The sequence below is a fragment of the Natrix helvetica genome (genome assembly GCF_964273705.1).
Source record: "Natrix helvetica genome assembly, chromosome: 3".
Taxonomy (NCBI): domain Eukaryota; kingdom Metazoa; phylum Chordata; class Lepidosauria; order Squamata; family Natricidae; genus Natrix; species Natrix helvetica.
Window position 1 is genome coordinate 156,813,028 of NC_138549.1, and position 12,643 is coordinate 156,825,670.

At 44.1% G+C, this 12,643-nt stretch overlaps 1 protein-coding gene across 2 annotated transcripts in view; it reads right to left on the minus strand.

The window, feature by feature from the left end:
* ATP9A (ATPase phospholipid transporting 9A (putative)) overlaps positions 1 to 12,643 on the minus strand; it is a 102,532-nt gene that overhangs the window by 16,810 nt on the left and 73,079 nt on the right. For both annotated transcript variants that reach the window (XM_081946371.1, XM_081946370.1), the window contains exons 19-23: positions 12,504 to 12,602; positions 7,203 to 7,292; positions 6,791 to 6,935; positions 2,437 to 2,501; positions 628 to 783 (exon numbers count right to left, since the gene is read on the minus strand). In XM_081946371.1, coding sequence (XP_081802497.1) covers positions 628 to 783; positions 2,437 to 2,501; positions 6,791 to 6,935; positions 7,203 to 7,292; positions 12,504 to 12,602 — 555 coding nt within the window. The remainder of the gene's footprint in view (positions 1 to 627; positions 784 to 2,436; positions 2,502 to 6,790; positions 6,936 to 7,202; positions 7,293 to 12,503; positions 12,603 to 12,643) is intronic.

Sequence of the window (12,643 nt, forward strand, 5' to 3'; positions counted from 1 at the left end):
CGCAAAAGCCGTGAACTGGCGTAAGCTAGCCTCCTTCTGCCTCCCCTCACACTTAGTTGCTTACCTAAGGGAAGCAGCAAGCTGCTGGAAGGCGAATCGAAGCGAAGGGAGGGCCGATCACAAAGCACAATGCGACAGCTGCTTGGGAACGAGAAAGACTCTGGCGCCACACTTTTAAATGGGTCGCCTCCAGCCCGCTCACTGATTGGCTGGACTCCAGCCAATCAGTGAGCGGTGGGCTGGGCAAGTTTAGTGCGGACGGGCGGGGAAGTGAGTGAGCTGCGACAGGTCGGCCAGGACAAGTGAGCGACAGGGCTGGGGCAGGCGTTCCGGAAGTTACTTCCGGGTCAACCGGTCGAAACTCCTCTCACCAGATCGGTAAATTTCACCAACTGGTTCTTCCGAGCCAGTGAGAACCGGCAGAAACCCACCACTGGAACTTACAGACCAAACAGAAACAGTGCTCAATTCTTGTTTAATAGATTGCTCCCATTTTCTCTGCCACTTAGACAGAGCAAAATAAAAATATTATGTGGATTTAAAAAAAAAAAAAAACCTTTCACACCCTGCTTCTGTCTGGAGTCAAGTGACAAAGGACACTAAACATGGTATAGGAGCATTACTGACCTGCATGGTACTGATGCACAAACTTCTGTGGATCACAAACTGGCTGAGAGCAGCAGATCTTTTGTAGCTGTTTCTTCCATGCACCATCAGTAACCGCCCCAGGTGCTTAAACTGAGTGATGGAGAAATCGGCTGCAAGTGAGGCTTGTTTTCCTTCCTAGGAATACCGTGAAACAAAAATATCAAGACCTTCCATCATTACAAAACCCAGAATTCTCTTGCCACCAAAGCAGGCATCGTTCTAGTTGTGTACCGAAGCCTGTTCTCCTTTGATTGGCCCATCAGGTCATTTGAATCAGGCATCTGACCGCAGTGAACATGGGATGTGCCTTTTGCACAGCTCCCTCACCTTTAAAACTGAGAGGTGAGGAGCTCAAAAGAGTGAGGATTTTTTTTAAAAAAAAGCCAGTGTCTGGTTGACTTACTGTGCTATTCTATGCAGATTATTCAGAGATAAGCCCATCTGTGTTTAGTAGAGTTTACTGCTGTGTAATCGCATGCAGAATGTAGCCTTAGGAAATCTGAGGCATTTACAAAATGATTTTCAGTTTTTTACCCGTGTTTCCCCCAAAATAAGACCCTGTCTTACATTTTTTTCCCATCAAAAAAGGTCTTAATTTGGGGAGGTTGGGGTGGAATGTCACCAACTGACTCGCCTCACTTGCATGCATCACCCCTAGCCTCCTTTTCGCTGTCAGAGGCCTTCAGGAATTTCTTCTATGGCCAGCAAGGCTTTCCTAAAAGCATCTGTAGCCAATAACAAAGCTCCAGATCTATCTGGATCGCTATTATTGGCTACAGAGGCCTTCAGGAAAGCCTTGCTAGCTGCAGAAGAAATGGGCCGGCAAGGCAGGTGTTGGGGTGTGCAAGTAGTAGGGCAGCTTCTCCCCCGATCCCCACCCTAGCTTAATATTTACCTGAGCATCCTTGAGTAAGTGGTGTCTTAATTGGGGTTTATTTTGGGGGTAGGCCTTATATTGGGCACACGTGTAAAAATCAAGCTAGGGCTTATTTTCGGGGTAGGTCAGATTTTCGGGAAACACAGTACTTCTATTTATCGTTATTTATTTATAACACATTTTCTCTTTTTATTTGCAGGTAGTCTTTGACTTATGACCACAACTGGGACCAGAATTTCTGTTGCTAAGCAAGATGGCGGTGAAGTGAATTGTGCCTGATTTTCACAATCTTTTTGATCATGGTCCTTAAGTGAATCATTGCAGTTGTTGAAGTGAATCAAATGGACATTAAGTGAATCCAGTTTGATATTATGACCCATGTGATGTCATCACAGCTTTCACTGCATGTTAAGGATGCCATGACTATCTCAAAATCATCTCTTAATACTTTTGAATAAGAGGGAAACTAATGCCCTGGTTAGGAATAAAATCAGATCAGAAAGGAGCAGGATGACAGTTTAATCAAAAGCACATGTCTTAAATTGGGGGCTAAAAGCTTAAAAGCTTGATACCTGCCAAAACTGTGAGTGGGACATCACATCACATCTGTGGGCTCAGAAAAAAAAAGATTTTTTTTTTTACTTTTCCACTGCGTCATGTCTATTTTAAGGATTATACTTACATTTTTATGGTTTTCTCATCTCAAAATGGAAATAAGCAACTATGGTCAAAGGAGGAAGGGTCTTTGATGAATAACGAAATGATTTGTCCAGAGAGCTTCCAAGGTTCTGTTCCAAGATGATACTCTGATTGTGAGATTATGTCTATCCATTGAACTAACGTGTATCCCACCTCTTCTGAAATCCCTATCATTATGACTGTTGCAAACTAAGTACCACGCTGTGACTTACCTTTCCTTCAACACCGACACCACAATCTGCTTCCTGAATCATACTGACATCGTTTCCCCCGTCACCTGTAACACACAAGATCAAGGAAATTCAGGAACATTTGGAGTGGCTCAGAATGCTAGCAAACAAATACGATCCGTAGCTATTCTACTGTAAGTTTCCGTTTTAAAGAACTTATCAAGGTAAAGAGAAAACAGAAGCCAGGATGAGCAATATGGGGAATTATAAATGGAAAACTGTTCCCGAGTCAACACTGTAAATTTATGTGAGTGAGACAGCTGTAAAATAAGAGCTCTGTTTTGGAACCACTCCTGGTATTAAAACCAACACTTTCAGTCAAATTGGGCATAAAGTACACTGTGTTGTTGCAAAGGGAGAGTTCGAACATGGGAACGTTTCCAGGACTGTTATAGCACTTTTGTATAACCTTAGAGGCAAGCCCAAGTGATGGGCATAGAGTTAAGTTTGGGTGTATGAACATCCAGGTTTAACCTGGAGCATCTAGTGAATGAAACAGCTCATTACCACAACCTAATGAATTTCAACTAGCAGGTGAAATTAAAACAAAAACAACACACACACACACACCCTCAAAGAGACAAAGAATCACAAATTTTCCCCCATGGGTTGAGGTGGAGATATCTGAAACACATCTGGCTGAAGTTCACAAGTTATCTGGAAACCACACAGGGCAAATGGTGGAAGAGCTGAATCATAAGAACATTCCCATTTTTTGCCGTTTTCTTTGTGATTGAAAGCCAGTTCCAGTTCCCCTTGCTAGCCAAGGGTTGGATCTGCTTAGGTTTTACTTGGTCTGTTATAGCTAACCATAAAGAGACAAATCATTTTAGCTGTAGAGTTCCTAGCTGGCAACGACGCCCTTTTGAACAGTTACAATAATGGATTCCAGAGCTTCATTGTACATGCAGCATAAAATGAAAAGAACAGCAGGATGGATATTCTAATATCACTAGCAGTTTAGCCTTTCTTTGGGCATTTATTCCAGGTCATTCAATATAGGTTTCACTGTCTCTTTTCACATTTTAACTATGCTATGGTCCGTCCCGTTCCCCCAGCCCCACATCCCTCTCAGTATCATGAGGTGTAACGTAAGCAAGCAGAATAACTAAATAAAAGAGCAGAACACGTTTCACAGTGCCTGTTTTCAAGAAAAGCAGAGATAACAAAAGATGGTGGCTAAAATTCAAACCCACAAATTCTGGGGGAAGGGGCTAGAGCTGCAGTTGTAGAAAATGCAAAAAAAAACCAAACACTATTTGATAGCCACTGAAGTTGGAGCTGCAATTTCCAAGTGAAAATCCCCTTAAGAAAACTTTGCACGTATATATAAGGGACTAGCTGCATGCCCGTGCTTTGCGACGAAACTATGTGATCGGGCAATGCAGGAGAAATCTGGTTCACTCTGGTTCAATCCATTGGCTCAAGTGGTGGTCAATGATTGAAACACATAAGGGAATATCACTCCCACTGCCTTGAGTCCGAAAGCAGTTCCATAGGTGGGAGGTGTAGACATTTTGGTGAGGTACCAACATTTAGTACTGTAAGGAGCCCCCGACTGCTCCTGAGTGAAGGAGTGGACCATCTGCCAGTTTGAACTGAGGTAACGAAATGTGAGGAAACTGGCAGTTGGAACAGAGTTCTTTTCAGGTGGGGAGGGGGAGTAGAACTCCTTAGTATCAGAGCATATTAATTAGTGTATAAGAAATACTAATGATCTGATGGCCATTTAGAAAAATCCTTTTCTTTGCAAGCACCTAGAAGCCAAGAGGAACATACGTGCCAAATTTCAAGTTTGTAGGCTTTACGGTTCTGGAGATTTCGTGATGAGTGAGTGGTATTTGGCTTTTATATATACAGTATAGATCAGTGGTGGGTTCCTGGCGGATTGCACCGGATCGCGCGCGCTCCCATTCGGCAAGGAACCCGGAAGTAAGTTCCTGCCCCACCCCTGGCGACGGGACGGCGCTTGCCTGTGCTCCACCAGCTCAGGCGCGACCGGAGACGTTTCTCTGCTCAGACATGACTTCAGTGGAGCGGTGGCAGCCTGGCAGGCTGAGCCTGCGTCCCTTTCAGGAGCTCCGCTCCGCTGAGAAAACGTCTCCGGTCCCAGCTGAGCTGGTGGAGCGCAGGCAAGCGCCGTCCCGTCGCCAGGGGCGGGGCAGGAACTTACTTCCGGGTTCCTTGCCGAACGGGAGCGCGCGCGATCCGGTGCGATCCAGCAGGAACCCACCACTGATATAGGTTGAATTTAAAATGTGGTTTTCTTTCATTAAGAATAAATTATTCCTTAGGAAGAACTGTTCCTTTTATCTTATTTGGAACTAAATTGAAATCTATGGAAGTAAACAGCATAAATAAGAGTTAACAATATTGCTGAATTTATGCCCCTCAAACACTCAATATGAGATGAAGAAGAGTTACCTCCATCTCTCTGAGAATCGGAACTTTGGATATTTAGGACAATGCAAGAACGGCAAGGCTATTAATGCAAGTACTGTAGACCTCAAATTACAACTATTGGTTTAAAAACTATTCAAATTTACAATGGCGCTAAAAAAGTGCTTTACAACTGGTCCTTGCATTTATGACTGTTTTGATTACGGTAACATGATCCAATTCAAGCTCCTCACAATTTACAATGGTTACAAGATCCTGGGGTCATGTGATCATTGTTTGTTACCTTTCCAGCCTGTTTCTAAGAAGCAAAGTCAATGGGGGAAACTGGATTCTCTTAATGAACATGTCTTTCACTTATAAACTGCAGTGGTTTGCTCAACAACTGTGGGGGAAAACATCATAAAAATAAGGCAAAATCCACCTAAGAAGCTGCCTTGCTTCTAAATGGAAATTCTGGTCCCAACTGTGATTGTAAGTAGAGGACTACCTGTAAACTCAATTGATTAAGAGCCATCAAATCACTGTCAGCTCTTAGCAATCACACAGATTTTCTCCATGGTGATGTCTTCCAAGAACACCAAAATGTCTGTGGTTATGATGGAATGGTTTAATTCAGGGTGTCCAAACTTGGGAACTTTAAGACTTGTGGACTTCAACTCCCAGAATTCCCCAGCTGGCTGGCTGGGGAATTCTGGGAGTTGAAGTCCACAAGTCTTAAAGTTCCCAAGTTTGGACACCCCTGGTTTAATTACTCTTCTGCAAGTGATCAGGAGGTTAGACTCAATAATCCCTTCCAATTCTCTCTTCGATGTTGTGCCAACTTATTACACTTGCATGGAAAGGGCTGTCTCATAGTTACATCCATGGATTTGCTTTCCTTCAGGCAGTGGTTCCTTTCATTTCATAGGGTGCTGCTTCAGAAACTCTCTAACCTTTATTCAAACTCCAGAAAAATGGAAAATCCATAGGTGTATGAAGTTTAAATCACAGCTTTCTCTTTGTTTCCATGCAGTGAGGAACCAATATACAAAAAAAAATGCTAAACCAGAGAATCCAGTTGGAGAATCCCTACTATGAAAGATTGCAGGGAGACTGGGAAATAAAGACAAGAAGAAACAACTGAATGGCTAAAGGACAACCCACTGATAGCTTATCCTACAAATGACAACTCAGCCTAGGTGGCCAGAAATTGGAAAGAAAGAAAGAGCCCCCTTAATCAGGTCACTGTAAATTAGGACTAGACATTCCTCTTGAAGAGCATATCCCAAAGTTTTTCTTTGAAGATGTTTCACTTCTCATCCAAGAAGTGTCTGGGTGTTTTATCCTTCGGGTGGACAGGCTTCTGCCTTTAAGAGAAGACCTCCAGGTGACCTGAATGACCTGCTAAAAGAATGCAAATGACCAGCTGTCTGCAAGGAGTCTAAATCTTTCCATTCCTCACCATCCAGTCAGAGCTGAAGCAGCTTCTTGGATGAGTGTGTGAAACGTCTTCAAAGAAAAACCAGAAAGTCCATCTGCTTCTTGAAAAAAAAGCATCTTTGGGACAACCATGACCTGGATGACTGAGAATCTCCATAGATACTTGAAAAGCATAATTAACAATGACCTATAGCACTGGTCCCCAACAGCTTGGTGGCCTGACTGAGGGAGAGAGGGGAACTGAGCAACATGGGTGGTAGGCTGGCATGCAAAGCTCAACTTGCACAAGTGGTGGGTCAGTGTGCATGAGTGCCTGCCAGCCTGTTCCTTGTGCAAATTGAGCTGCGCACGCGCATGCATGCTCTGAGCAGCCTCTCATATGGCCCAATTCTACAGAGCCCGCAGCCTGGGGGTTGGGGACCACTGATCTGTAGATACCCCAAGAATAGTATAAAAGATATTGTACTGAAGCAATCTTTGCTTTCTTGTTGTCACCTGTGTGAGGCTTAACACCTACCTACTGCGCAGGTCAGCTTCCCAGTTCTCTCTTTGAGTAAGCGTACAATCTGAGCCTTTTGTGTTGGGGCACATCTACAGCAGATGACTGCTGGACACTGGCAAGCCAATTCCATGAACTCATACTCATAGTATTTCAAGCATACCTATTCCATGAAAAAAAACAAAGAAACAAACAGAGGTAATGGGATGCAGAGATTGTTTCTGTTGTTGACCCCTGTCCCTTGTATAAGAGCCTGACGTTCTAGATCAGTGTTTCTCAGTCTTGGCAATTTTAAGGTAAAGCTAAGAATTCTAGGACAACTTCTTAAAGTTTTCAAGGTTGAAAAACACTTCACTGGAGGAATTTGGGTAAAGGCCTTTCTGGCCAAAGCTGCAGAAGCAGGAGCTGGGAGCTCCAGCCCACCTCTCACCTCCAAGGAATCCCCAGAAATCACCAGGGCACAGTCGTGCTTGCGTCGGAAAGCATTTAGCTCCAAATGTGCTTCTCCACGGTTGGTCACCTGGAAGGGAGAGAACAGGTAGCTTAGCGTCAGCAGAGAATTCATCGCATGTCACATGGGTGACATGGGTGACATCAGCCAGATGTAGGGCATGGTGTCCTGATCCAAGCCCTGACATGTCTGTACTTGCAGGTCTTATTTATTTATTTAGTACCTATGTAGGCTGCCCCAATCTGTCATAATTCTATGCAGGTGAGAAAATGAGACAATAGAAACAAGAATATACATAATCCCAAAAAAGAAAAAAAAGGTTAAGGTTAGGAGAAAGTAACAAGCCAATACAAGGGACCACTGTCCACTCTACATCATGGCCTTCTAGGTTTTAAAAGTTTGTTTAAGTGAGGCCAGGAATATATGAATCTTGGTGGATGAGAATTGTGTTTCAGAGAGCAGGAACCTTGACAAAAAAAGGGCCTGCTTTCTGGTTCCCATCACACAGCCTATTGGAACTGAAGGATGTCAACCTACATCAGAATGCATGAGATGGGGAGAAACTGCTGGAAATAAATTTATACTCAGATAACAAAGCCTTATTCCATGAAGGGCTTTATAAATAATATCCAGGACCTTGAATTGCGCCTAGGACCTTATGGTAACTATTGTAGTTACCATTCAGAAGTGTTACCTGAACATATCACAGCATGCTCATAACTGCTCATGCACTACATTTCAAGTGGTCTTCAAGACTACACTGCAATTGTCCAGACATAAGGTTACCAAAGCATGAATGACTGTCTTAAGGGCCTTCGACTTCAAGCACAACTGACACACTAAATTAATTTGGGTGAAAGTCCTCCTGACAACAACTGCTGCCTGCTATTCAAGCAGAAGATATGAGCCCTGAAAGATCTCCAGATTGTGATTAATCCTGAAAACGATATTTGGGATATTCAGGACCAAATATGGATGGAAGCAGTCCAGATTTGGAGGTGGTTGGGGATCAGGGGTGGGTTCCTGCCAGTTGTAACCTCTTCTATAAAAGAGGTTCCACAAATCTACAGTGCCGTTTAGAACTGGTTCCAGCTCCCTCCCTCCGCCTGTCTGCACATCATCAAGATGAAGAACGAGAGGAGGAATTCTGGGAGTTGAAGTCCACAAGTCTTAAAGCTGTCAAGTCTGAACACCCCTGGGGGTTTTTTCTAAAGGGTTAGGGGTGCAAGAGTCTTGTAACCTGACAGCTTTAAGACTTGCATGCTTCAAATGCCAGAGTTTCTGAGCCAACATTCTGGTTGCTAAGTAAGAGCGTTGTTAAGTGAGTTTCACCACATTTTACAAGTTGGCCACGCCCGCTCAGTCACATGGCCGGCAAGCCACTCCCATCCAGTCATATGGCCGACATGCCATTCCCACAAAGCAGGCCACACCTACAGAAGAGGTTCTAAAAATTTTTGAAAGCCAGCACTGGTGAGGATCCAAATAATCACAACTGCCCAGTCTTGTAAGGATCGAGCCTAAGATTGTTCAGTTCAGATTCACACAGCCTCCAGACACTGGGAGAAGACCTTGAGAAGCGTGAGATGCATAACTGGGTATCATCAGCATACTGATGAACTCGCCCCAGTGGCCTCACATAGAAAGGGCAATTGCCCAAACCCCGCCTACCCCCTCCCCTTCCCGAAGTCTCCATGCGGCCTGTTTTGGATGTGAAGTAAGTGCACAGTCCTCACGGAGACTGGGGGGAATGGGAAAAATGGGCCTCCCAGAAGGCCTCCGGAGCCCGGGGAGGCAGTTTTCGCCTTCCCAGAGGCCCGAGGAAAGCCGCCGGAGCCTGGGGAAGGTGAAAATGCTCCCCTCCGTGATGCAGGAGGCCAACTAGGTGACGCCCACCATGTCCACGCCCATCCAGCAACCGGGCAGAGAACCCATGGCTGAAATTTTTGAAGTCCACCCCTGATCCTGATCCCCACTCCTAATACCCGCAGGATACCATGGTTTATGACACTGAAAGCTGCTTGAGATCAAATAGAACCTGCATATAAATCCTACATTTTGCTCCCCCTAGCAAGGAATGAGTCACAGCTGAAGAAAGAAAGAAAAAAAAAGACCCACTGGGCAGCTAGCTAAGGATGTGATAAAGCTGGAGAAATAATTACATTTCACCGTTCTTATCGCCCCCATGTAATCCCTAGGCTCCTATTCATCCTCAATTAGATTCACCCTTTGTCTTCTTCCAACAGCACTCTAGGCCTTTTTCTGGCATTTTGTCTCCTGAAGCTCCTCAGAAAATCAAGGAACTCATTAGAATTGTTGCACAGTGAGAGGCCACAGAGGAGCAATTTGATCCAAGGAGTGTAGGCAGCAACAAGTGGCTTAAGTGTTGCAGATGTTGAATGCCTACAAACTTACATTAGTGTGGATCTTATCCAAAACATAGAAGAATTAGTGGCTCAAAAAAGAAAGAAAGAAAGAACTGATCAATTTGGGGCGGGGGAGGACATATAATGCTAAGAAGAAATTTGGGTTATGAACATGACACTATTCTCAACTAAACATTTTTCTGACATAATTCACTGCATTCTTACTTGGTAAAGGAAGTATAACGTATTGAAATCCAAAGAAGACAAGGACATTTCAGATTTGGCAGAGGCATCTGGGGTATACCTCAGAGGTGGGTTGCTCCCGGTTTTACTACCGGTTTGCTTTGCGTACATGCACAAAATAATTTACAGTGAACTGTGCAAGCGGGCGCACTACTAAACAACATGCCGGCAATGGCAGCAGCGACCAGGAAACCGGTTCAGGGGCATGGCCAGCCTGGGTTGTTGCCAGTTCTGCGACCCAGGCCAAAATACCAATACCCGTTCGGCCAAACTGTGCCGAACCGGAAGTAACCCACCTCTAGTATACCTGTATCAAGCAGAGGGTGTGTATGTGTGTGCACAGCAGATCCAAAACAACCTCGCTTCTTGCTTATTTGAGGGCTTGTATACCACATATATCTCTAAAGCAAAAGAATCACCAAATCTGTTTTTTTAATGAAACAATCTGTATCTAAGGATATTTCTGCATAGCCCATTCTTTTTATTCTTAAACCCATGATCACACTTTGTCAAGAGATTGCTCCATCCCAGTCAACACCATGAACTTGTGGCAATTTTTAGAGAGGGTTTATTGAAAGAACTCTAGAATACAAAGATCAATAATTTCTAGTGTTCTTTAGGAAATTTAATACTGCTGTATTAAAAGAGCTAAAGTGTTCTGTCCTAGGCTTCCTTAATAAGCATGAAGCAAAGTCTTGGTCCCGACAAAACCTCTTTTATTTGCACGACTGTGAATTCCTTACATTCACAGTCAGCAAGGCTTGGTGAACAGTCTTTCAGAGGAATATTTATCAACACGAACCTTATCTTGCTTGGCAAACTGCCAAATAACTAGTTTTCAGATGCGGGGCAAGGCAAAGTGTGGCATAGAGTCTCTTATAGCCACAAACAGAACTTTCTACTCTTGAAATGACCGAAAGAACAAATTGTTTCCTGCAAAAGCCTACTCCCCCTTCACTCCTCTTTTGTTTCCTATGGAAGGGGCCAATCACCTCCAAGGTGTGGCTTTACTTCCAAGTCAACCCCGCTTTCTTAGTTGTTCTTGTCTTCTGGCTGCTCTGCGCATGCACACACTGGGAACAGGCTCCATCTGTTCCTCTGCCTTACTGCTGTCTATCTCCCTCTCTGCCTCTGATGCAGAGGCCTCATCTGAGCTTTCCTCAGCCCCCAGGACTGACCCATGTTCCTCCTCACTGTCCGACTCTGCTGCCAGCTCTGCTGGCCACCGGCAGGCCACAACAAAAGTCAATAGCATAAGGAAGAACACATAATACAGTTCAGAAATGAAAGTGACTGTTAAATGCAGAGCTAAAGGACATGTTTTGCAGGCATAAAGATTTGCATCTCTACTTTAATGACTCAGGACAGTCCTTTTGCCTGAGACGATTTAGCTTAAATGAACAAAATGATCCTCCATCTCACATTTACTGCACAGCTATAGTACAGAAACACACTGGCCTTTCTTGCTTTGCCCAAAGAAATCTTGGAGCCTGACATTTTGCAGAGAGTTCTCAGAAAAGCATTTTCAAAGAGATGTGGAGTTCCTTTTACAGAACAACAAGGATGAGCAATAAATTAGTTCTGCAAGACAAAGCAGAAGAAAACAACATTCACACTGGTTTCAAATCTCCAATGAAGGGCGGATTTGGAAAATAAGCCAAAGTGCCTCGCTGTAACATCTGGGGGCGAAACCATCAGAACAGGAATTAACCATTTTAACATTTTTCATTTGCTCATAAAATGCATTTCTGCACCGCATTTTGCCTTGTTAAAGAACTTATTTCAGGACCGATACAAGCACCCTGGTAAAATTGAGCCTGCAAGAAATTGGAGGAAACAAGAGCTCTTTTTCCACACTGAAGTTCCAGCTTCTAGGACTCATCATATGCAATGATGTTTGCAGCAAGGGTAGGCTTATATCAGTGGTGGATTTCAAAAAAATTTAGAACCTCTTCTGTAGGGGTGGCCTGCTTTGTGGGAGTGGCTTGCCAGCCATGTGACTGGTTGGGAGTGGCTTGCCAGCCATGTGACTGGGTGGATGTGGCCAACTTGTAAAATGTGGTGAAACTCACTTAACAATGTTCTTGCTTAGCAACCAAAATGTTGGCTAAGAAACTCTGGCATTTGAAGCACACAAGTCTTAAAGTTGTCAAGTTACAAGACCCTTCCACCCCTAACCCGTTAGAAAAAAAAACATAGGGGTGTTCAAACTTGACAGCTTTAAGACTTGTGGACTTCAACTCCCAGAATTCCTCCTCCAGTCATGTTGGCTCAGGAACTCTGGCAGTGAAGTGTGCAAGTCTTAAAGCTGTCAAGTTACAAGACCCTTGCACCCCTAACCCTCTAGAAAAAACAAACCCAGGGGTGTTCAAACTTGACAGCTTTAAGACTTGTGGACTTCAACTCCCAGAATTCCTCCTCTCGCTCTTCATCTTGATGATGTGCGGATGGGTGGGGGGAGGGAGCTGGAACCGGTTCTAAACGGCACTGTAGATTTGTGGAACCTCTTCTATAGAAAAGGTTAGAACTGGCAGGAACCCACCCCTGGCTTATATCATATGCTCAGGCTGTAGTCTACATGCACAGTGAAGCTGAATGTTATTTCCCCCCATTCAAAATAAAGCTCTGTGGACAAGTGCTAAGTAAATTAAGTTTTATTTGTATTACTCACCAGTCTAAATATATGAATGTCCTGAGACCTGGTTACCAGATGTGCATTCTTAGCTGTACACGTGGCTGTTTCCAGTTTATCCCCCGTGAGCATCCATACCTAGAATAAAAAATAATAATCAAAACCTCACATGAATAGAA